The following is a 24,457-nucleotide window of genomic DNA, read 5'->3' on the forward strand; positions in this document are numbered from 1 at the left end:
CTTGACCCATATTACGTTACTTGCTCTTGGAGTGAATCAACAAATGGGGAAATGAAAATCCGAACAACAACAATGATGTTTTTTTAGAGAGTCTTAGCTTACATGTGTGTTTATTTCATATTTTCAGTTGTTTCCCTCCACGGCTAAACAAAGCACTGTAATCGGTTTCAGTTATGTACTGATGAACACAACAATTGACATAAGTGGCTTCTTTCAAAGAAAAAACTCAGGTAGATTTTATTTTATATATTATGCTTTGTATGTTGTTCAGTATATTTCTATGCAAAACAAGAGGAATTTCAATACACAGCAGTATATTCACAGCTGAAACCAGATATTTACATACACTTTAGGGAAAAAACATAAAAACATTTTTTTTTTCTGTTAAACATCAATTTAGAGTGAACTTGCAACTAGAAGATCACTGGCTGCTCTCTGCCCAGCATGGAGGTCACTGCAAACTCTCGGTACCTCAGCAGAGCTGGCAATATCATCAAGGACTACTCTCACCCCAGCAACCAACTGTTTGAACTATTACCGTCAGGCCGACGGTACAGGTCACATAAAACCAGGACAAACAGATTCAGGGATAGCTTCTTTCCCAGAGCTATCACCATAGTAAATAAGAACAAAAACAATTGAACCTATTCCATACCGTCACTGTCATTATATTATGCTGCTATTCATACTGTCATTATATTAATGCTGCTATCCTGTATATATTGTACAAACTATTGTTTGAGTACTTACGATTGTTTTTTTGTACTTTTTATATTTTACATTTATATTTATTATTGAAACTTGCACCAAGGGAGTGGCACTCCAATTTCGTTGTACTCTGTACAATGACAATAAAGGCTATTCTAACTTGTTTTGTTTTAGATAAATAAATATTGAAATATCTTTTGAATTAGTTAAATGTCAGAATATATAGAGAGAGAGAGCTGTCTATTATTTATCACTTTCATCAAATTTAGGAGTACATATACACTAAGTTTATTGTTAATTAAGAAGAAAACTGCAGATGATTGCATTCTGATCTTAAGCAGCCTCTGATAGGTTAGTAGAGTCGGATTTTTTAGTAGAGTCCTCTGTCCTCTGCTGGATGTGTTGGAGAACACTTTCAGCCCTCTGAGGACTGCATACCACTGCCTGAGCCAAGCCAATGTGCCACTAAGCTCCAGCCAGTGTCCACACTGCCAGAGGTCTCCACACATGCTGGTTCGGTGTCTGTCTCCGCTGAAGGGTCAGAGGAACCCGTTTGAGCTGTCTGTCTCGGCTGGAGGGCCCAAGGGGCCCATTCAGCCACCTGTCTATGCTGAAGGGTCAGAGACCTGTTCGGCCTCCTGTCTCCTTTATAGTCGAAAAAGATGTGCTCCTGGTGCACTGGCCATTGCTGCTACTCAAATCGAGCGTGGACCTGGACCTCCAGCAGGCCCCGGGGACCTACGTCACACCTTGCTCTTGTCTCCCTTACAGCTGAAAAAGGTCCATGCTTGTGCCCTGGCCCTTCTGAAATTCCCTCTCCATTTAGCCGAGGCAGTGAGTCGGCCTCCTGTCTCCCTTACGGTCGAAAAAGATGTGCTCCTGGGCGCACTGGCCCTGCTGCTACTCACATCGGGCATGGCCCTTGCCCTCCAGCAGGCCCCGGGGACCCACATCCTCCCCTGCTCTACTCCCCCACTAGCTTCTTCTCCTGCAGTTACCCTCCACCACATATCCAGCACATATCCAGCTAACCCTAACCCACTACAATTCGTCCTGATTGTAGCACAAGTGGAACCAATAAGCAGGATTCATTGGCAAGCAGACAACCAGTTCCAACTACTGGGAAGAACCAGTGCGATGCATTTTGTGGTACGCGTCGTGGTAGCTCCTGCTAGGATTTAGGACAGACCTGAGGCTGATGAGAAGGATCTGGGTGTTGCAGGGCCGTCCTGGCTGACACGGCGCTGCGTGAAGCTCTGGGATGCTGCCTCTGGACTGGCACACTGGGGTGGTGGTTCCCCTGTTTAAAGACCTAGACCTGAGCGTGTGCTCCAACTGTCACACTCCTCAGCCTCCTCTATGCCAGGGTGTGTCTGTCAGTCAGGCCTCTGATTCAGGAGGAAGCAGTTTGTGTCCTGGTCATGATCACTGGAGCAGCTTGTTATCCTCTCGACTGCAGGGTCTGTGGGAGTTTGCACAACCAGTCTACATGTGGTTTGTGAGGCTTCTACTTTTGTAGGATCTTCATCTTACAGTACAAAGAGCCTTTGCTGCAGCTGTTGTTGTGTTTTGGCGCCTCATGGATAACTTTTCATGTCATTTGAGTTTCAGGCTTGTTGGTGTTGCTGAGCTGTGTGCATCGTCTGCGTGGGTTTGTCAGCATAATGGGGCTCATATTAAAATGACTTTACAGTCACAGAGAAAAACTTTAAAACACAAAATCAACACTTTGAACCATCGTGGAAACTACGTGTCCTTACTTGTCATCAAATGATGAGTGTGCGTCCTCACCAGGTGTCACAATCATGTGTATCAAAACGTGTGTAACTGTTAAACAGCAAAATGTGTTAAAGCTGAAAGTCTGACTGTTCAAAGGTGAAACTACAAACACTTGTACATATACAGCTCCCTCCATAATGGCCTGAGGAAAACCAAAGACCTGATGTGATTTCATGTTTTCTTTGTTTCACAGTTTAAAAGTTTGTGGTTCTGTTCTCAGACCTTTGTCACTCACATGTTGTGCATCAGCTGTTTATGTCACTGTGCAGCCAAACTAACTCCCCTCATGTGTTTCCTTTGCAGCTGCTCCTCTGGATAGCATTGAGTCCCTGGCTGCCTACTACGTGAGCTGCGTCAGGCAGGTGCAGCCGGACGGCCCGTACAGAGTCGCTGGATATTCTTCTGGTGCCTGTGTAGCATTTGAAATGTGCTCTCAGCTGCAGACCCAGAATCAGCCTGTGGAGTTCCTGTTTCTCTTTGATGGCTCACATTCATATGTGGCAGCGTACACACAGGTCAGAGAAACACTCGCGCATCTTTATTTCATGTATATGCTGTATAGCGTGTGTGATGTTGGTTTTGAAGGATGAGCTCTGGTCACATGATCTGCATGTGAACAGGTTTAACTGTGTTTTTGATTTGCAGAGCTACAGAGCCAAGCTAACACCCGGCAACGAGTCTGAGGCTGAGACTGAAGCCTTGTGTGCCTTCATCCAGCAGTTCACTGGCATTGAATACAACAAGGTATACTGTCTCTGACCCACAGGTTCACACACAAGTATTCCTTTATGTGGCATCAGCGTTAAAGGCCACACAACCTGAGCTTTTGCCTCACGGCGCCTGTAAGGTAAAGATGGTGACTGTAACACAGTCTGGAGCTGCTGTTCCAGCACAGTCTGTGTGTGGTGCAGGTTTGACTCAACAATGATGTGATGTTTGGAGCTGTTATGGAGACTAAAGTAAAACATGCGGTTAAATCAAACCTTCGTACAGTTTCTCACTGAAAGCTGACATTTGTAACTCCTGAATATCAAAACATCTTCATTTTGCATTTTCATATACATAAGATCTGTGATGTTCATTAATTATGTGTCACTTACTTTTCTGAAAACAACAATATCTCCGCGAGCACGCGGTAACGTTTGCTATGAACTTACAGTCGTCTCCATGGTTACATCCTACAGCTTTTGGAGACTCTGCTCCCGCTGTCAGACCTGAATGCACGCGTCAGTGTGGCCGTGGACCTAATCACCTCCGCTCACAAGGACATCGACCGAGACTCACTGCACTTTGCAGCCTCCGCCTTCTACTACAAGCTAAAGGCTGCTGATGCATATGTACCTACTGCAAAATACCACGGCAGCGTGAAGCTGCTGCGCGCCGAAACCAGCAGCGAATATGAGCAAAACCTGGGAGCTGACTATAAGCTCAGCGAGGTACCGATGCACATTTACATCAGTCTGTAGTACTTATCTTCACTGTGCGTGTGTGCGCTTGTGTGTGTTTCTATAAACTCTGTCTGAGCCTTCCAATGTTCAAACTGTGTACTGCGTCTTTCTTCAGGTCTGTGATGGCGAGGTGTCGGTCCACGTCATCAAGGGAGATCACCACACTTTCCTAGAAGGCGCGGGGGCGGAGTCTATCAAGAACATCATTCATAACTCGCTGGCTGAGCGAGCTGTCAAACCAAGGGAGGGTTAAACATCCACCGTCTCTTCACCCTAATTCCTCAGCTTTCCCCAAACTAGACTGTAAATGTGTCGTTATAGGAAGTGTTTGCACTGCTTATGTTTACACGCTACTGTTATCCTAATATCCCAAATGTTAATGGTTAGTGAACCAGTCGACATCCCATCATCTCACAGCTCCATCGATTCCAACTGCAAGTTTTGTTTTTTGTTGCCATATGTTGTTGTTTGCAGAAGTTCATCCCACAACAAAATAACGTGGTTAAAAAATTAATGTAACAAAGTAACAAACACTGACACATTGATTGAATCCTGAATTACATAACATCACTCAAATTGGTGTTTCTGCTCATGCAGACATCAGTAGACAGGCAAACGCGCTGCGACCAGCCTGATGAGCGACTGTGGAGGGAGGGCTGACCCTGCAGCCGTGTTTCTGCACACTAACTACTCGTAACACAAGTTGGAGGCATTTCTTTATTTTGTGATATTTGTTTACTTTTCAGTCATGTGACCACACAGTCATCAGTTACAGTGGCAACCAGCAAATGTTTACGTTGTCAATAAGTTAACAACAAATTAAGTGTTTCATAAACTGTGTTTTAACAATGACACTCGTGTTACTGTAATTTACAGACCAGTTATTTCACTAATTCAGAAGAAAAACTGCTTCTCTTCATGATGGACTGTGTCAAACACACGCTGTTGTTCTGACAGACGCCTGTGACAGAGGCGTCGCTAAGGACCAAATGTGTCTCTTCAGAGGTTAATCAGAGATGTGAATGATCACTGTAACAGTGAGATCATATTTACTGATGTAACCTCTGAGAAACTGTTTCCTTTTAAAGGCTTTGGTCCAGAGATCTAAAACCTCAGCAAATAATCCAAACCTGAGTACAACAGCTGGCCTGAGACCTGTGATTGGGTCAGTGAAGGAAGCTGCTGATTGGAGATGAATGTGCTGAGGAGTCACAGTACGATGGACGTGACAATAAAGGCCTCTGTGTTTTATTGTAACATTTCTGTTATGTTTTGTAGGACTAATAAGGGCCTCAACAGTCGCTCAGTGTTTTCCTTCATTGTAACGAGCCTGTCCCGTTGGATCTATGATTCCTGTGCTTTTGTTGTCGTTACTATTTCTGATCATTTATCTTGTAAATATAGTTTTTGGGTTTTGTTTTTTAGAGGATGGGTCAGTTTATCAGGGACTGAAACACAAATCCTGTTGGCCCAGAAAATTCTTAGTCGCTGTTGGCGCCACCCGACCGTTTAGTTCAGACCATTAAAGTAACGACTGGTTCTATATGACACTTTTCTACATGCAACAAAGGTGGTGATGGAAGGAGGAGAACAAACTTTTTTGTCTGTATTTAATAGCACAATGAAGACCAGACAGCAAAGCAGGGAGGGAGAAATAAAGGGCCTCAGGTCAGAGTTGAACCCGGCCGCAGCATTTACCCCATGACCAGGTGACGTGGTCACCCGCCCGACCCTTACGCACAGCAGTATTTCACTTCAGCTACCAGGAGTATGTGGGTCGAGCATGCAGACTGAACTTTAGCTGCATGTTAGAAAGCCGAGTTTATGAATGAAGGCTAGAACAAATGTCCCGGCTGAAGGAGGAGGGGCTGCAGAGGTGTATAAACACAGGTGGGCGGGGCAGGGCTAGTGTGCAGGATGACTCAGTGACCTACACTGACCCGTGTTGGTGAACATTTTGTTAAAGTTAAATGTTTTCAAGCTGACAAGTAAATTATCCAGCGAGCTAAGTTGAGCTGACCGACGTGCAGTAAGGTTTTCATGCTCTTCACTAACAGCTGATCGCTGAGAATATATCAACAGTAATAATGTCCTGTAATTCCCACGGCTCTGTATGTCACACCTGCGTATGCTTCCCCATCACATTCATCACCTGTTCCTCTGGTGTCTCTGATTGGAGCACGCAGGTGTGTGGAGCAGAGTGAAATCACACACCTAATGCTGTTTTATTCAACCTGGATCTTGGAAGTTTTGATTAACATCAGTGTCAAACATGAACTAACTCTTTGTCCCCTTCAACATTACATGTTGTTTTTTGAAGTAACAGGTTCAGTGATCTTAAAAGGCTGCGGTAACGTGTCGCTGATAAAACACTGAGTCATTTTCAAATTATTCACTTTAGTTCAATTCAGCTTTATTGTTTTATGTGAAAGTCTCCATCCTGTGTCCTTCACTTATCTTTATCCCAGGTGTGAATTGTTCACAGGACTTAAAAGAAGGACGTGTCTGTGGAAAAGGCTCCGGCCAACCTAAACTCCTCCCTCATCAGGACACAGAAGAGCCGCTGAGGCAGCGCCTTGGAGTACGCTGCTGGTCGCGGCACACAGGTGCGCAACAAGATCTCCCGGCCTGCTGGAGGAGGGAAGTCTGGTACTCTGCTGCTTCCCCCAGTTTGCTTCTTGTCAGATCCCAAGTCCTCATCGACGGGCGCCAGAAGGGCAGCCTAAAAGGACAAAGGTCAAATGTTAGCAAACAGCAACCGATTCTGAAGAAATGTGCTGTGTGATATTCAGAAGTACTGTAACCCGAGTCTCCCACAGAGACCTGATCCAGACTACAGCTCACAAACACAGCTCCTCTACTAACACCTCACTGCAGCTGCACGCTGCTGATCCTGTCTGTGATTAGAAATGATTTCAATAAAGTAAAACAGAGGCTCGTTTTCTATGAGCGTAAACAGGGATCTCTTTTTCAGTCTCAGTGTAACAAACGTGTTTACTGAATAAGTCTTTCAGTAAAAATGTTTTTGTTAATTCAGTAAAATCTGCAAAGATGACTTGTACTGTTGGCAGCAACAAACAGAGACAACAGAGTGTGGGACAGACAGGAAGTCAGGACACGTCTATGTGCTTCACAGTGGGACTAGAACATGAACATTTCTACACACACCACAGGCAGCAACTGTGCAAACCTCCACGTCACCAAAAACACCCTGCAGGTCCCATCAGAGCAACGGCAGAGAAAACAGATGAAAGGTCTGTTAGAGAGAAAAACGCTTCGCTGCTTTCTTACCCGTATGACACCAAAAGGGTTTTGTTTTTTTAATAATAAAGGCTTCATGTTTTACAGTTAAAGGTAAAGCTCATGCAAACATGCAGGCTTATTTGTCTGATCAATGCAAAAGTTCAAACATGTCTCTTTCAAGCCTCATTATCAGCTGAGATCATAGTAAAGACACAGACAGGATCCTGATCCATCTGTTCTTTATATAATTACTGTTTTTACTGTAATGTAGAATATCATGGACATAATACACAGACTGCAGCCTAAATACTGCTAAAAACAGCTCTTTTTATTTTTAAGGTTTCACGTATTAACCTTTTATTATAAAAGTCACCTGATCCTTAGCAGGTGTGTATACAGAAATACACCAGGTCATTATTTAAGCAAAGCGAAGCCAAACTGCTCCTGTGTGACAGATGAAGTCCACCTTTAAACAGCATTTAGATGCTGCTAATGAAACTCGATTAGTGGCAGCACTGGTCTGTGGGCTGGGGACACTGGTGCCACCAGTACAGCGCGCACTTTTCACAGCGCCACCATGTGGACCAAACTGTATTCTGGGTCAAACCTGATGTTTTATCATTTACACTGAACAAAAATATAAACGCAACACTTTTGCTTTTGCTCCTGTTTTCCATGAGCTGAACTCAGAGATATGAAACATTTTCTACAAACACAAAAGACCCGACACTCGCAAGCAATGTTCCCTCTAAGCTGCGCGCGTACACAATTGCGCACTGCTGGCACGGTCTCTGCACAGAAAATCTGCGTTGCGCGCACAAAAAAAAAAAAAAAAAAATTCACCTGAATTGAAATTAAAATGAAAACTTTAACAATCCTGTTTTGCAGTGTTAGTCAGTGACTGGCTGCTCCCGTATAGGATTAGAACGAGGCCACCTTATCCCGTAGTCCAGCCAATCACGCGATTCACATTCGTATATACGCAGCTAATCAACGTCGCTGTCAGGCTCTGACGCGTCCTTATGCGCCGACACCGGTGTTTTAGCAAAGCGGCTGATGTGGAGTGAAGCCACGTTAATGACAACGTGTACAACCATTGGAGATGTGAGCAGGACCGACGGAACAACTGACGGGAAAAGTGTGGACTTTATACCAGTTTTTAAATTGTGTTGATCGGCCGCGTACAACCAGAGTTATGATAAAAATATCTGCAATGTTTGGTTTTCTTCCTGAATACTGTCGTTGTTTATATTTACTGCGGGAAGAAACGGTGAAAACGCCGTTTTATAAGGAAAACGCTCGAAAGCCTGTGAGCAAAACCAACACCCCACCACCCTTTCCTATTGGTGGAAAAATGCACCATGTGGACCAATCAAAAATTATATGGCAAGGGTTAGAAACGGGAGGAAGTTTTAGGAGTGACGGCGGTGCTTGGAGATGTGAGAGATTTGCGACGTTTAGCGCAAATCTTATGTAGTGAGTGTGTAGTGTAGTCAGCAGTTTTGTTGTGTGTGTCAGAACAATGAGGCGACTGCTGAATGTTACAGGTGTTACAGCAGTGATACATCTGCTGTTGTCCTGCAGGTATCAGGCTGTTGTTCTCCTTCATCTCATAGTGGACACAAATTATTTTTTGGAGTGGCACAAATAATTTGTGTGGCATCAGATTTGATGCAGAACAGCTGATTGTTCTGTAAATAGTTTGAAATGTTTAATTAAAAAAACCCCTTGGCTACATTTTTAGGTAAACAGCTGCAAAAAACTTTGTTTGCATAACTCGGTTACTTTTTTTGAAGAAGTAACTATATAATTAATTGCCCAACATTGGTCATTATATCCTGTATTTTGCAGACAGAGTTACAGACTCTCTCCCAGACCACAGACTCATAATACAAGTCAGAGCTTTATTAAAAAAAAAAAGAAAGAAAGAAAGTTGTGTTTTCAAAATTAGAGTTATTTTTACTTCCAATAGTGTTAACATACTGCACAGGTCAGGAACAAGATTTTTTGTTACATTTTCATTGTAAGTGGGCTGAAGCAGTTAATTAAAAGTAGTCTAACATGCCACACCTGTGAGGTGTGGCATGTCAAGGTGCTGATTAGACAGCATGAATATTGCACAGGTGTGTCTGAGACTGCCCACAATAAAAGGCCACTCTGAAATATGCCGTACATGTGTAGCACAATGACACATGTCGCAAAACCAGTCAGGATCCGGTTCAGCTCATGGAAACAAAAGTGTTGTGTTTATATTTGTGTTCAGTGTAACAAATACTGAGACGTCTAATAATGTTGTGTGTTGTTCATCTGAGGACGCTGCAGAGAACCAGATTATTTTTATTATCCTGTTTGTCTGTTATGTGAACCTTTAGAGGATGTACCTTATAATGACTGAGTGTGTTTATCGCACTATGTTAAATGTAACTGTGAGCGACACGAGGCTTACTGCTCATGGTTACCTCATCAGTGGTGAAGTCAGCCAGCTTGATGCAAGAAAGAGGAAGAACAAAAGGATGAAAGAGCAACACACAGATGAAAAACAAAAACAGACTTTCTAACCGACAGAGCTGAAATCTGAACATGTCACCAGCTGCAGGAGGCAACGCTCTGAACCACGTCGTTCCTCCTCCAGATGGAGCTTTTACTGCCTATAGTCTCTTGACATACAATGGTTGGATTGTCCTATGATACTGTATCAGCTGAGCCTCAAATTCTTATGATCTCGAGCTTCAGTCTCAGTGAATCCTTAGTTGGCTCAGATGCATCATCTGGTGTTTGAGTGTAACAAGGTGGTTGTAACACAAAAGGTGTGTATGTGTTTGTGTAAACAGGTGAGTGTGGTTTGTAGTGTCCAACTAAAGCAGCGTGTCTAACCAACCACATCTCCAGGGCTGAATCAGGTGACCACGAGCCATCGCTCCACAGCTGCTGAGGGAGCTACAACCCTCATTCAGCCTTTCATAGACATACGGCAATGAACTGTATGAACAATAAACTTTATTCATACACACAAATCCCTTTAGGGTTGTGTCAGCGAGGGCAAACGTGCCACATCAAATACATGGAGCTACAAGCTGTGGTGACCCACTGTCAGTAAGGGAGCTTTATTACACACACACAGCATCAAATCATAACAACAGTTACCTCAAGCTACTTCTATGTTATAAGGCAAAGACCCTGCAGTTACACAGGGAAACATTAGGTGACCGTCTGTGAGCGACAGTGGGAACCAAAGCCTCTAACAAACATCCATCGATAGATGAGGGGCAGACGGGCTGAATGCAGAGAGGTCTACTAACACATGTTGAGTGAAGAAGAAACACCCAGTGCATTATGGGGAACTTAGACCTATAACTTAGACCTGTGTGCGCCTTAGCATATGCTACTTCCGGCGCATAGCGCTTAGTTTCCGGTGTGATATTCGCTCCTTGTTCACGGTCGGGTTTTTCAACCAAATGGACGAATCAAGTGGCAATTTACATTTTTCGAGATGTCGAATGTATCTGTAGATGATGTTGATCGACTTGTCGATATTTCCCCCCCGCGCCTCAGAGCAAACGAGAGAAAGGATTCAGATTTTATACTTCTCAGTATCTGTAAACAGCGCTCCCTCGTTTATGTTATAAATAATTATAAATTTGTTGTGTTTTCTTTAACAATGTCAGAAGGAGAGAGGCACTGAGGCACCGTCTTCCGCCCCCCGATGCTCCTGCTGCGCCTCCTCCTTCTGACAGGAACTGCCTACAGAACAAGCATGAATGATGCCTGAGTGGACACACACAACTCACAAGTTCCTGGCTCTGTCAGCTCCTCTGCAGAGGGTTTCCCTAAGAAGGTGGACCTAGCAGGGTCACCGGGGGACGGGGAGCTGTGCCTCACGGCCCTCACTTCGTCGGAGAAACCCTCATGCAGAGTTCAGAAACTTGTGTGTTGAGTATGTCGCTGTGAGCCTCCACCATTTAACTAGTGGGTGCAGCCTGAACTGTCTAGAGACAGACCAGACCAGCTGCACAACACAGACACTTCAAACCTGAGGACAAATCTAAGAGAACAGAAAAAGGAAAGGAAACTTAGCTTAGAACCATGCAGCGCTACAGGAGACGGCAGCACTGCAGAGGTGAGGACCGGCACCTGTTTGAAAGAGACAAATGCACACAAAATAAGTGTTTGTTGTAGAATGTGCAGCATGAAAGTAGCATGCATGTTTTGCATAGAACTGTTTTATGCATCTGCATTTCACAAAGAATGACAAATTGGTATACGGGACAACAAATAAAATCTAATGTATAGAAAAAAGATAATAGGATATGCCCATGACAATAAGAATGATAAAGGACTTCACAAAGTCAATTTATTGCTAAAGTGTGATCTTAGAAAATTGCTATTGTGCACCACACTAAACAGAACAAATTCTGTCAAAACTTACTTTTGCAAGATCCCACAAATGTTTTGCAAGATCTTGAGAGTTTTTTTCTTTGCATTTATCATGCTTCCATCAATACCTGTAAAGCTGTACAGAGTACTGCAGCTGGTTGTTAATGAATGCAACAAAGACCACCAGATCAAAGTACACCTAGCCACGAGTGTTTCCCCTTCCACTGAGCACTATCTTCATCTCGCAAAATACATGTTCAAATTTTTTTTCTTCAATGTGCCTTGCGAGGCTCCATAACATACCTATCAATCTGTGAGCATTTCTCAGAGGCTGCAGCAACTGCAGCTTTTGAGGAAGTTGCAACAGCACATTTGTGAATTCTCACGCGTAGCCCTACAGGAACACCCACAGTTACAAATACCATAGCGACCAACATCAGTGCTACTACTGCCCACAGTTCATGTAAAGGAAACATAACGGTGTCATACAATAAACTACAGAATCAGCATTGTTGTCTGTGAAGGTTCTCAGTCATTCAGGTCATCGTAGTCAAAGGAGCTTGTAAAGAAAAGCGTCTGGACTTCTTTAAGTTGCTTGAAGACGTTTCACCTCTCATCCGAGAAGCTTCTTCACTTCATCAGCATTGTTGCACAATTCAATCTTGTTACCCTTCTTTAAAGTCCACCACCTGTGCTGCAAGTGAAGTTGATGCATTAACACATTGAAAGTTGTGGCACTTCTCATTATTTGACGTGCACAGCTGCTCTGTGTGAGGGTCAAACATTTGTTTATTCAACACCTGTGAAGGTATCAGAAAAAATGCATAGATAGCAAGAGAAGCAAATTAAAGCACTGCACGTGCTTTACGTGCTATGACATGCTGCACGTCATAAAACCCAGTTTCTTGATTAACATTTTTAAGAGTTAAGTTGTAATACTTTTGTGCATTATTAAAACAAATCCTAAAATTCTGTATCACTGTGCTGTTACGAGAAGGTAGCTTGAATGTAGGTATCTGGCCCTGTGTAAATCTTGAGCATGAGTGATGTTGTGGGACAGTGCACCAACTACACAGGTACAACAGCCGGAGAACCAAGGACCAGGAACAGCTACTTGGTGATCCCGACACAGACTCCAGCTTTCCATATCTGCATCTGCAATGAATATTAATAGAGATAAAATACAATCTTTTATCCTGTCTTCCTTCTCTCAGCCCAACCGGTCGCAGCAGATGGCCCCGCCCCTCCCTGAGCCTGGTTCTGTCAGAGGTTTCTTCCTGTTAAAAGGGAGTTTTTCCTTCCCACTGTCGCCAAAGTGCTTGCTCATAGGGGGTCATATGATTGTTGGGGTTTTCTCTGTATCTATGAAGCACCTTGAGGCGACTTTTGTTGTGATTTGGCGCTATATAAATAAAATTGAATTGAATTGAATACAATTTGCGCTCTCAGAGTGCTTCTTGTTTGTTTTTGTTGTAATCTGACTGTGGATTTTGATGTTTTTAAAAGCATAATACAGCAAAAAAACAAACAAACAAACAAACAAACAAACAAAACCCAGAAGGCTTTTTAAATTTCTTTAAATATTGTTCTGCTTTAGTCAAATCAAAAGATTGTATATTATTAACTTGAAATTGAATTGTGATTTTAATTTTAGGAATAGAATTTTAAGAATATTAGTTTTTACTGTCTCCAAATGGACAGGTAAAAAGCAGCTTTGAATTGACAGACCTCAAATAATAATATATTTCTTGGATTCGAGGGGGCACCCAAACTCCACCTACACTACTGTGCTAGACAGCAATATCACAGAACAGTGAACTCTTGGCACACACAAAAAATCCCCAGTGTAATCAATCCTCCACAGCAATGAAACACTGGATTATTGGGTACAGACACTCTCTTGTAGCCAAAAGGTCAGAGGGTTAGTCCTTTCCAAAGCTATCAAAACATCATTTAGCAGGGCAGCGGCAAACAGTGTCTGAAAAGTGACTTTTCATAACCACTGTCATACTTATTAGATATTAAATTTACAATTGTTTTCTTCTCTGTATTGTTATCCATTCAGAACCAATACAATTATCCTGATAGATGCAGAAGGGAATGTGATCTTCACAGAGCGCACCATGCTTGACTGTGACACAACCAAATGGAGCACCAGTTCTTTCCAGTTCAAACTGCAGGAGTGAAGACACAATGGAGGAAACCTACTCTGTGCCTTTCTGCATCATCTCTCCTTCCGTTACCTTTTCCTCACCATCTCCTTCAGCTGAGCCTCATGTGACCGCAAAGACTCATCAGCACTTTTTTTATTCAGCTAGTCACTAGCTGCCTCGTTAACATCAGTTTCATATATTTCTTACTTTTGATTTAATTTAAAGATGTATGCTAATTTTTAAAAAAAAGCAAAGATGCCAAAGGACATTTAGAGTTTTGTAGAGGAAAATATTTTACCTACATGTCATGAACCTTCTCAAAAATTATAGCTTGAATGTAATTTGGTAAATATAAGATTGGTGTGATGCCATTTTCTGTCATGAACGCTAGACATTGTGGCCCTTTCACACACATGGCAAAAGACAGGAGATGATCTGTGTTAGGCACATTACATGCAGTACATTATGACTGGTTCTGACATTAGTGGTTTTAAATACAGCTTGTCTGGGTGAAGTGTAGAAAAGCTCGTCTACGGTGCATGAATACATGCTTTTTGGTGTCCGATGTAACCTTCCATCCATGATTTACATTTTATGCTCTATTTTCAGGCTGCAGGCTAAATTGGCATCCTATGACAAGTCCTAGGGTCACATATATTTTTCTAGAAGATTTAAGTTCACACGAGTCATCACCAGGATTACTGGCTACTTTGTAAGTTTCTGATTACCCTTTCATTGGTGTTTAGGTAATTTTGCGTCACAGCATCAAATGTTTCAATGCACTGTTAAATGCACTGGATCTTGAAAAAACAGCCTGAAAATAAATAACAGTTTATCCAAACACCTCTCTTTTTGATTGTTGCATTATGATTACGGATACAAAATAACTGTCAGGAACCATGTGCTCACACACATATCAGTATAGGACGATCTGATTTCCTCGTGTCAGCATAAATCATCGTTTGTGCTGCTTCTGTTTTCAAAGACATTAATGAAAATGTAAAGGTCAAATGTACTGTTTATAAGATTGGGGAAAACTGCAGTCAGCTGAGACTGAAGAAGTCACTTGGATGAGTGACGAAACGTTTCTCCCACTGAAAGTGTCCGGATGAACAGAATCAACCTTTTGGAATTTACTTACCCGGATGATTAAGCACGCATCAAGACGTTGTTTTATTAATATTTTTAAAATGATAGCGGCTCAAACAACAATTTTAGCAGCACAAACCAGCACAAACATAGCACAACTGATTGACACCAATTTTGTTTGATTCCATTAATATGAGGGGGCTGGTTGACCTCTGATGACCTCTAGAAATTTTTATTAATATCTTTAAAATGATAGCAGCACAAACGAAAATTTTTGCAGCACAAACGTTTGATACCACTTTTGTTGGATTTGAAGAAGGTGGGGGGGCCAACTTCACTCACATTTTGGAGACCGTTGATCAAACGTAAATATGTCCAGTCACTTTTGATTCAACCTGCTTAGCTTGATCTCACATTTGCCGTTTCCTCTATCTCTATCCCCTGTGTGTGTCTGTTTGTGTGCTTGTGTGTTTGTGAGTGTGTGTGTGTGTGCGCGTGCGATGATCTCACATTTGTCATTTCTTCTTTCTCTCTCCCCTTGTCTTGTGTGTGTGAGTGAGAGAGAGATTATCATCTAATATTTGCCATTTCCTCTAGCTCTTTCCCCTGTGTGTGGGTGCATGTGTAAAGGTAAGAAGCTTAGTAATGAAGTAAATGAATTCATTGACGGGTGAACAAACAAGGGCAACACGGTGGCACAGTGGTTAATATAGTTGCCCGCACAGCAAGAAGGTCCTGAGTTCAACTCCACTATCAGGCTGAGGTCTTTCTGTATGGATTTCTCATGTCCTCAAAGTGTTTGTGGGTGTTCACTCCACGTGCTCCGGCCTCTTTCCAAAATCCTAGTTTGTGGAGAAACTCTGAAATGCTCTTAATATACTGCAACAACATGAGAATAGAACAGCTGCGAGAGAATTCAACATTAATGAATCAATGTTACGGAAGTGGAGGAAGCGCAGTTTTTGGCTTTCCCCATATTTCAAAAGTGCTTCATCTCTTTGCTATGACTGTCGCCCAGCATAATTTGCAGATGATAATGGTTGTAGCCGCTGCGATGCTTTCAACCAAAACAGGCGCAGTTTGATGACATCATCAACATGCGCCATCGTGATAGAGTGATATAGTCAAAATCTCTATCGTTGGCCAAAATTATATCGTTTATCGTTTATATCACCCACCCCTAACATAAACCAGTTTAAAATAAAATATAAAAAACAAATCTTAAACAAATATAAGAATGAAGAAAACGGGGTAAACCCAGGACCGTAATTGAAGTGATGTTTTGGTTTGTTTGTTTCATTATTTGTGAATCTAATTTACATATTCTGTCTTTATTTATATGAAAGAAATGATATTGTCATTTTTTTGTTTGTTTTGCTGTTGTTTCATTTGTTTGTTTGTTTAATTTAAGACTAAAAGAAAATTAAATGAATGAGATGTAAAATTTGAGGGGGTAGGGGCAAATAAGTGTATACTTCTGCCTACTCCTTTTCAAACAAAAGAATTGAATGATATTATGTAATGATGGTGAATGTACATGTTTGAAATAAAAATGAACTGAAGTGAAATAAATATGACCAGTCTTTGAATAAATAGTACTGCGACCACGTTTTGTACTTCTCTCGTGCATCGATGAGGTGCATTCTCACAATTCAGTAAGCGCTGGATTATTGTTACTGCTGTTCACAAAAGAGGAGATGTGAGTTAATTTTGTGTGATAAGTGCCTATGGAAACCGTTTTAAGGTTCTTTAATTCTGTTATTATCGATTGCATTAAGTTGTCATTTACGAAAATGAGAGGTGTATGGTCACTAGTGTTGATTAAGTTGTTTTATAATATTAATGCAAAATGTGTTCACTGCCCTGTGCAGGTTGGTCTTTTTGTTGGAGTGTGAAATTGTGCGAGTGAGACTAGTAAATTCACCTGCAGCGAGCCAGGATTCAGGATCCCAGCTGCGATGGAGGAAGGTTTGCAGCCTACTTAGAAGTGACAGACGCGTTACTTCCTGACAGATAAGCTTATGAGATCTCAAAACAATACACTGCCTGGGTAGTACTACTAACATTAACACTATCCACACACACTTCACACACCTGAACAGAAAAGACTGAAAAGAACTCTGAACTGAGTACACAGGCTGACAAACATGGACTATTGGAATTTTCTCATTGTGAATTGTTGAATGACTATTTATGGTTTTGTTTAAATAAATGTTAACTGTTCTTTTAGCTGTGTGTCACGTGCTCCTTAGTCGATTTCTAGAGAACATAAACCCAAGATCCTAACTTCCTCTACGTTCTGTAGTGGTAAAGTATCATGTGTTACAACTAGGTTTTTAGCGTCACGTTGAGACAGGATATTCCTCATTTCAGAGATATTGCACAAATGGAAGAAAGCAGTCCTACATATTTGTTTAATATGTGCATTGAAGGACATATCCTGGTCAAAAATTACTCCAAAATTACTTTCCTGCAACCAGGAAAGAAATTACTAGCCAGGGAGACGTGGCTAGTCGTTGCTCCATTATTTATTCCAATTCAAGCTCATGCAGTCTTTTGTTACTTTATAGTAGTACAACTGTGTATTTACTTTTTCCAAAAATAGCTCACATTATGATGATGATGATGAAGCTTTATTCGTCACTTGCAGTTGCCTGCAGCAAAATTGGACCCCTTCTGACCATACATACATTACACAAACATCACATTGGGGAGACAGGTCAGAACAGGGAGCTTACAGAAAAACAGTGAAATGTACAACACAATAGGGGAGTGGAGGAGGAAAAAAGAGAACTCTACTCAGACTGAGCTCCTGGTAGGGGATCAGTATGAGAACAGAAAACAAAAATTCCTCAGCACAAAAAGCACATGAATCTTCACACTGTAACACCATGAAAACACATGACAAGCAACAGGGATGGGTAAATGGGGTGAGAGGTTGCCAGTGTAGACAGCAGCATGATTCCACGCTGGCCCGGTCAATCGCCGTCTGCATCGGGTGGGTGCAACCATTGGAGGCGTTTGGAGGGGGGAGAGGGGTGAGTGTACATCTGCGTCAGTGTACGTGTGTGTGTGTCCTGTTCAACTTGAGAGAGAGTGTCCTTTTACCTGGTTAAGCAAAGTCAACAGTCCTGATCCGACGCAGGTGTCCTTGAAGGATACGATCAGAGAGAATTTCTTGTTCAGGAGCCAAATGAGTGAAGGAGATGATTGTTTGGGTTAATGTGAACAACTGCATGCAATTTCACAGTTGGTCTAATGTCCATCACTGGTCACTTGATCTGTCAATTTCCCATTGCAGAGCCGTGAGCTTCTCTAAGATCTTATCCATATTGCGTTCAATAAACGCAGTGTGAGTACTCAGAGATTGCCCATCGTCAATCACGTCGGCCAGCCTTGTGGGACCGCTTTCTTTGTTTTCGATAAGCCAGGTTCAAGCCAGCTCCGATCAGCCAGAACTCTGTTATCATGGTTCCAAATGGGTAGATCTCGTTCAACGTCCTCTATTGAGAGTGTCGCCAGACACACGACGCAACCGACCATCAAGTATCCGGCAGCAAGGGGCTCTGCAGGACAATCAGGCTCTCCCGAGCCCAGGCTTCTCATCAAAAATAGGGTGTCAATTTCGTTAAGGGACCAGTTGATCAAATTCATAATTCTTTACGTCTTAGAGAACAAGACTGAGAGACTCTCTGAGGGTTAGAAAGTTACACGAGAATACACAAGGACATGAGAAGCCAAGCAGGAAAGATAAGGGAAGGGAGAGGGAAAAGATGCAACTGCTTCCGTCAAGAGCGAGATAGGATTTCACATATTCTCAATACGTGTTCCGTTATCAGATAGACAAAGAGAATGAACATATTCCACTGTCATAGACAAAGCCGATTTTCTTATGAAACTCGCTTCAAAATGAATGCTAAAAAGATAATCCATGAATTTCGAAAGATTCCGAAAGAATGGTGTAATCACTACCATCTTGATATGTGCACTGAATTTAAGTAAATACTTTATGGCAGAAAACAAACAACTAAAACAACACACTATAAAGGTGGAGCCGATCAGTAACATTACAGAACGTTGAATTTACTAGACTAAACAATGTTTCTGTGCTTTCAGTTTCTGACCTTAATAACTAATCTATGCAATATATCGGGTGTGACTGCTTTTATTTTCTATTTCTGGTACAATACTAGCCTGCAAGCAGGAAAGAAATGATAAGGCAGGGAGTACATGTAACATTATGAGAAAACAGTGCTGAGCATGCTTCTGACTACTAACAACAGGCCAAACCATGGTCTCACACTGCCACCTACTGGTACAAAAATGGAGCATCAGCTACAAATATCCCAGACTAGTTACCAGGTCTATAGTTAAAACTAGTTAATTTAGAGGATTTTCAAAAGAAAATATCACTTACATTTAAAGTAAAATAGCTGAAATATAAGTTAATTCACATAAGTGTGATTAGACGTTAGTGGCTATCACACACACACGTTCATACTGTTGCTCTTTGATTAGATAACTCTATGGCTGCTGTCAATATACAGGCGAAGCTTACGGGTTATGCAGCCAACTTTGTAAGTTGGATCATTAAGTCTATGAATCACCCTGTTAAGCACAAAAAGGTGCTTACACAACTGAAAAAATCTGATATGTCTTTTCCACAGGGGACTCACCTTTGTATAGCAGACCGATATAGATTGAAGACTGGTTGGGTTGGCCAAATAGTCCATTCCAACTTTAACTCTAAGACAGAGGGGTGGCCATCCTTATGGGTAAAAACATCCCATTTCCTGTATCAACCATTTTATCTGATCCTATGGGTCCTTATTATGGGTCCGTATTACTGTGGTTGGCCAACATTATGGACTTTATGGACAACTTTATGAACTGATTTAAGCCAACAATTACGCCCCCAAATGGGATGATGAAACCTTAATTGTCTATTAATTCTCGTGAATTCTGGATATGACAACACACAATCTCATTTTAGCTGGAGGTACAAGCTGTGTGCTCTCTAACCTAGAAAGAAGCTCTAATAAGGATACTCATCCAGGGCATGCTCCGACTATATTCCTGTCCACAAAATGTTCTATTGGATAAATTCATTTGTCACTGATAAATGTCCTCTTCCACTTATTGAAACTTGCAATTATCAATCTATTGTTATTTCAGATCATACCCCCCTATTGATGAGATGGGGGTTGGATGCCTCACTGCCGTCCGCCTCTGGCAGTGGCCCTTTCTACTAAGGAGGCAAGAGTTCTGCATGTCCTGGTGACCCTCCACCTGTTTCACAGGTGGGTGCAGCCTGATCTATCTAGTGAAAGTCTAGACAGACCAGACCAGCTCAACCACACAGACGCTTCCTACCTGTTTTTAGGACAAAAGCAGAGTATGCAATATGTGGGACAAACAAACACACACACACACAAATGGCAAATGTGAGATTATGGGAATCTAAGCAGCTTGAACCGAAAGTGACTAAAAATTGTCAAGGCTGAGCAGGACTCAAGCGCAGACTACGAATCACAATAAACATTTTTTTTATTTACATGACACAGAGTGCACTATATACAAGTGGGGAGAAGGGGTCCAGCGAATCCAGAGGTCCATGGAGGGTGGGGGGGCTCCACAGGCTCACTGCAACTGCCACACTCACGAACAGGGTCTCAAGGCGGGGCACGGAAAATCTATATACAAGGACAAAATGTTAAATGCCAAGCAAAGCACAAAGAGAAATCAAAATATTTCCAAAGCTAGAATTGCACTAACGAATGTTACACAGTAGTCCAGCGACAAAGGGCTCCAAGCAACTGCCTTCAGAAGTGGCTGGTAAACAGGATGATGAACCTCAGGTGAGAAATTGCTTGCAGGTGTGAGGACAGCAACCGGGAGCCCATGATTAGGTCCACCCAGGCATCGCGTTGTGAGCAGGGAAGCAAGAAAGAAAGTGAGAGAAACAAAAACAAATACATATACATGTAGCGTAACTGGACCATGACAGTAATATTTCAGTTTGATCAACCATCTCAACAAGTTCAATTACTTTCTTTTCAAGCTGCTTACACTACATTGACTTATGTTTTTACACAATCTCAGAAGAGGAGAGCCACTGAGGGAACGCCTTCCGCCCTCCGACGCCTCCACCGTGACCTCCACTTCTGAGAGGAATTGCCCACAGATCAAGCATGGAGTGTGCCTGAATGGACATACAGAACTCCAAGGTTCGGCCCAGTGTTGAGGGTTTTCCCAAAGGAGAGGGCCCGGCGGGCGGTGCCTCACAGCCCTCTGCCTCTGGGAGTGGCCCCTTTCTACTAAGGAGGCAAGAGGTGGCCAGGAGTCTGTCAGCGAGTTCTGCATGTCCTGGTGACCCTCCACCTGTTTCACAGGTGGGTGCAGCCTGATCTATCTAGTGAAAGTCTAGACAGACCAGACCAGCTCAACCACACAGACACTTCCTACCTGATTTGAGGACAAAAGCAGAGTATGCAATATGTGGGACAAACACACACACACACACACACACACACACTCACAAATCAGTTGAAAGGGACAGAAGAAATGGCAAAAGTGAGAATATCTCACACACACACACAACAGAGGGGGAAGAGATAGAGAAATTGGCAAATGTGAGATCATGCTAAGCAGCTTGAACTGAAAGTGACTGGAAATGTTTACGTTTGATCAGCCACCCATCCATTCTCTGCTGTGTTTCTTTTCCAGTGTCACAGGGCAGCTCGAGCCTATAACAGCTATCTTAGGGCGAGAAGCAGGGTGCACCCTCGACAGGTCACCAGTCTGTTACAGGGCTAACACATAGACGCAGAAAACCATTCGCACCTATCGCCAATTTACACTCTTCGATTACCTATTGCCACTAACTGCAGGTCGTTGGACTGTGGCAGGAAGCTGGAGTACAAGGAAAGAACCCACGCAAAATCAGGAAGAACATGCAAACTCCACACAGAGCGACGGTAGAGCTGAACTCAAGACCTTCTTCCTGTGCGGTAACGGTGCTAACCACTGTGCCGCCCGCGTGTGAGCAACCGTCTCCCAGAAATTTAAAAAAGTTCAGTTACTTTCTTTCAAGCTGCTTACACTACATTGACTTTTGTTTTTACACAATCTCAGAAGAGGAGAGCCACTGAGGGAACGCCTTCCGCCCTCCAACGCCTCCACCGTGACCTCCACTTCTGAGAGGAATTGCCCACAGATCAAGCATGGAGTGTGCCTGAATGGACATGCAGAACTCCAAGGTTCGGCCCAGTGTTGAGGGTTTTCCCAAAGGAGAGGGCCCGGCGGGCGGTGCCTCACAGCCCTCTGCCTCTGGGAGTGGCCCCTTTCTACTAAGGAGGCAAGAGGTGGCCAGGAGTCTGTCAGCGAGTTCTGCATGTCCTGGTGACCCTCCACCTGTTTCACAGGTGGGTGCAGCCTGATCTATCTAGTGAAAGTCTAGACAGACCAGACCAGCTCAACCACACAGACACTTCCTACCTGATTTGAGGACAAAAGCAGAGTATGCAATATGTGGGACAAACACACACACACACACACACACACACACACACACACACACACACACACACACACACACACACACACACACACACACACACACACACACAGATCAGTTGAAAGGGACAGAAGAAATGGCAAAAGTGAGAATATCTCACACACACACACACAACAGAGGGGGAAGAGATAGAGAAATTGGCAAATGTGAGATCATGCTAAGCAGCTTGAACTGAAAGTGACTGGAAATGTTTACGTTAGATCAGCCACCCATCCATTCTCTGCTGTGTTTCTTTTCCAGTGTCACAGGGCAGCTCGAGCCTATCCCAGCTATCTTAGGGCGAGAAGCAGGGTGCACCCTCGACAGGTCACCAGTCTGTTACAGGGCTAACACATAGACGCAGAAAACCATTCGCACCTATCGCCAATTTACACTCTTCGATTACCTATTGCCACTAACTGCAGGTCGTTGGACTGTGGCAGGAAGCCGGAGTACAAGGAAAGAACCCACGCAAACACAGGAAGAACATTCAAACTCCACACAGAGCGACGGTAGAGCTGAACTCAAGACCTTCTTCCTGTGCGGTAACGGTGCTAACCACTGTGCCGCCCGCGTGTGAGCAACCGTCTCCCAGAAATTTAAAAAAGTTCAGTTACTTTCTTTCAAGCTGCTTACACTACATTAACTTTTGTTTTTACACAATCTCAGAAGAGGAGAGCCACTGAGGGAACGCCTTCCGCCCTCCGACGCCTCCACCGTGACCTCCACTTCTGAGAGGAATTGCCCACAGATCAAGCATGGAGTGTGCCTGAATGGACATACAGAACTCCAAGGTTCGGCCCAGTGTTGAGGGTTTTCCCAAAGGAGAGGGCCCGGCGGGCGGTGCCTCACAGCCCTCTGCCTCTGGGAGTGGCCCCTTTCTACTAAGGAGGCAAGAGGTGGCCAGGAGTCTGTCAGCGAGTTCTGCATGTCCTGGTGACCCTCCACCTGTTTCACAGGTGGGTGCAGCCTGATCTATCTAGTGAAAGTCTAGACAGACCAGACCAGCTCAACCACACAGACACTTCCTACCTGATTTGAGGACAAAAGCAGAGTATGCAATATGTGGGACACACACACACACACACACACACACACACACACACACACACACACACACACACACACTCACAGATCAGTTGAAAGGGACAGAAGAAATGGCAAAAGTGAGAATATCTCACACACACACAACAGAGGGGGAAGAGATAGAGAAATTGGCAAATGTGAGATCATGCTAAGCAGCTTGAACTGAAAGTGACTGGAAATGTTTACGTTAGATCAGCCACCCATCCATTCTCTGCTGTGTTTCTTTTCCAGTGTCACAGGGCAGCTCGAGCCTATCCCAGCTATCTTAGGGCGAGAAGCAGGGTGCAGCCTCGACTGTTACAGGGCTAACACATAGACGCAGAAAACCATTCGCACCTATCGCCAATTTACACTCTTCGATTACCTATTGCCACTAACTGCAGGTCGTTGGACTGTGGCAGGAAGCCGGAGTACAAGGAAAGAACCCACGCAAAAACAGGAAGAACATGCAAACTCCACACAGAGCGACGGTAGAGCTGAACTCAAGACCTTCTTCCTGTGCGGTAACGGTGCTAACCACTGTGCCGCCCGCGTGTAAGCAACCGTCTCCCAGAAATTTAAAAAAGTTCAGTTACTTTCTTTCAAGCTGCTTACACTACATTAACTTTTGTTTTTACACAATCTCAGAAGAGGAGAGCCACTGAGGGAACGCCTTCCGCCCTCCGACGCCTCCACCGTGACCTCCACTTCTGAGAGGAATTGCCCACAGATCAAGCATGGAGTGTGCCTGAATGGACATACAGAACTCCAAGGTTCGGCCCAGTGTTGAGGGTTTTCCCAAAGGAGAGGGCCCGGCGGGCAGTGCTTCACAGCCCTCTGCCTCTGGGAGTGGCCCCTTTCTACTAAGGAGGCAAGAGGTGGCCAGGAGTCTGTCAGCGAGTTCTGCATGTCCTGGTGACCCTCCACCTGTTTCACAGGTGGGTGCAGCCTGATCTATCTAGTGAAAGTCTAGACAGACCAGACCAGCTCAACCACACAGACACTTCCTACCTGATTTGAGGACAAAAGCAGAGTATGCAATA

The 24,457-nt window shown here is 43.4% G+C and overlaps 1 protein-coding gene and 1 long non-coding RNA gene across 2 annotated transcripts; one reads left to right on the forward strand and one right to left on the reverse strand.

Moving 5' to 3' along the window:
- Nucleotides 1-2,625: 2,625 nt before the first annotated feature.
- On the forward strand, nucleotides 2,626-5,192 carry LOC146561961 (fatty acid synthase-like). The gene is made up of 4 exons (XM_085293414.1): nucleotides 2,626-3,002; nucleotides 3,133-3,231; nucleotides 3,672-3,923; nucleotides 4,051-5,192. The coding sequence occupies exons 1-4, from the start codon at nucleotides 2,913-2,915 to the stop codon at nucleotides 4,186-4,188; spliced, it is 579 nt and encodes a 192-aa protein (XP_085149540.1). The 5' UTR covers nucleotides 2,626-2,912; the 3' UTR covers nucleotides 4,189-5,192.
- Nucleotides 5,193-5,240: 48 nt separating this feature from the next.
- LOC146561962 (uncharacterized) lies at nucleotides 5,241-19,175 on the reverse strand. Its single transcript, XR_014894592.1, has 3 exons — nucleotides 17,903-19,175; nucleotides 9,638-11,309; nucleotides 5,241-6,657 (listed from the first exon to the last, which is right to left on the reverse strand). It is a non-coding gene; the product is annotated as an uncharacterized LOC146561962 (long non-coding RNA).
- Between the last annotated feature and the right edge of the window lie 5,282 nt (nucleotides 19,176-24,457).

This window comes from Mchenga conophoros, linkage group LG12 (assembly GCF_057382185.1).
Source record: "Mchenga conophoros isolate Kocher_MC1m ecotype Shallow Benthic linkage group LG12, M_conophoros_male_GT1.1, whole genome shotgun sequence".
Lineage (NCBI taxonomy): Eukaryota > Metazoa > Chordata > Actinopteri > Cichliformes > Cichlidae > Mchenga > Mchenga conophoros.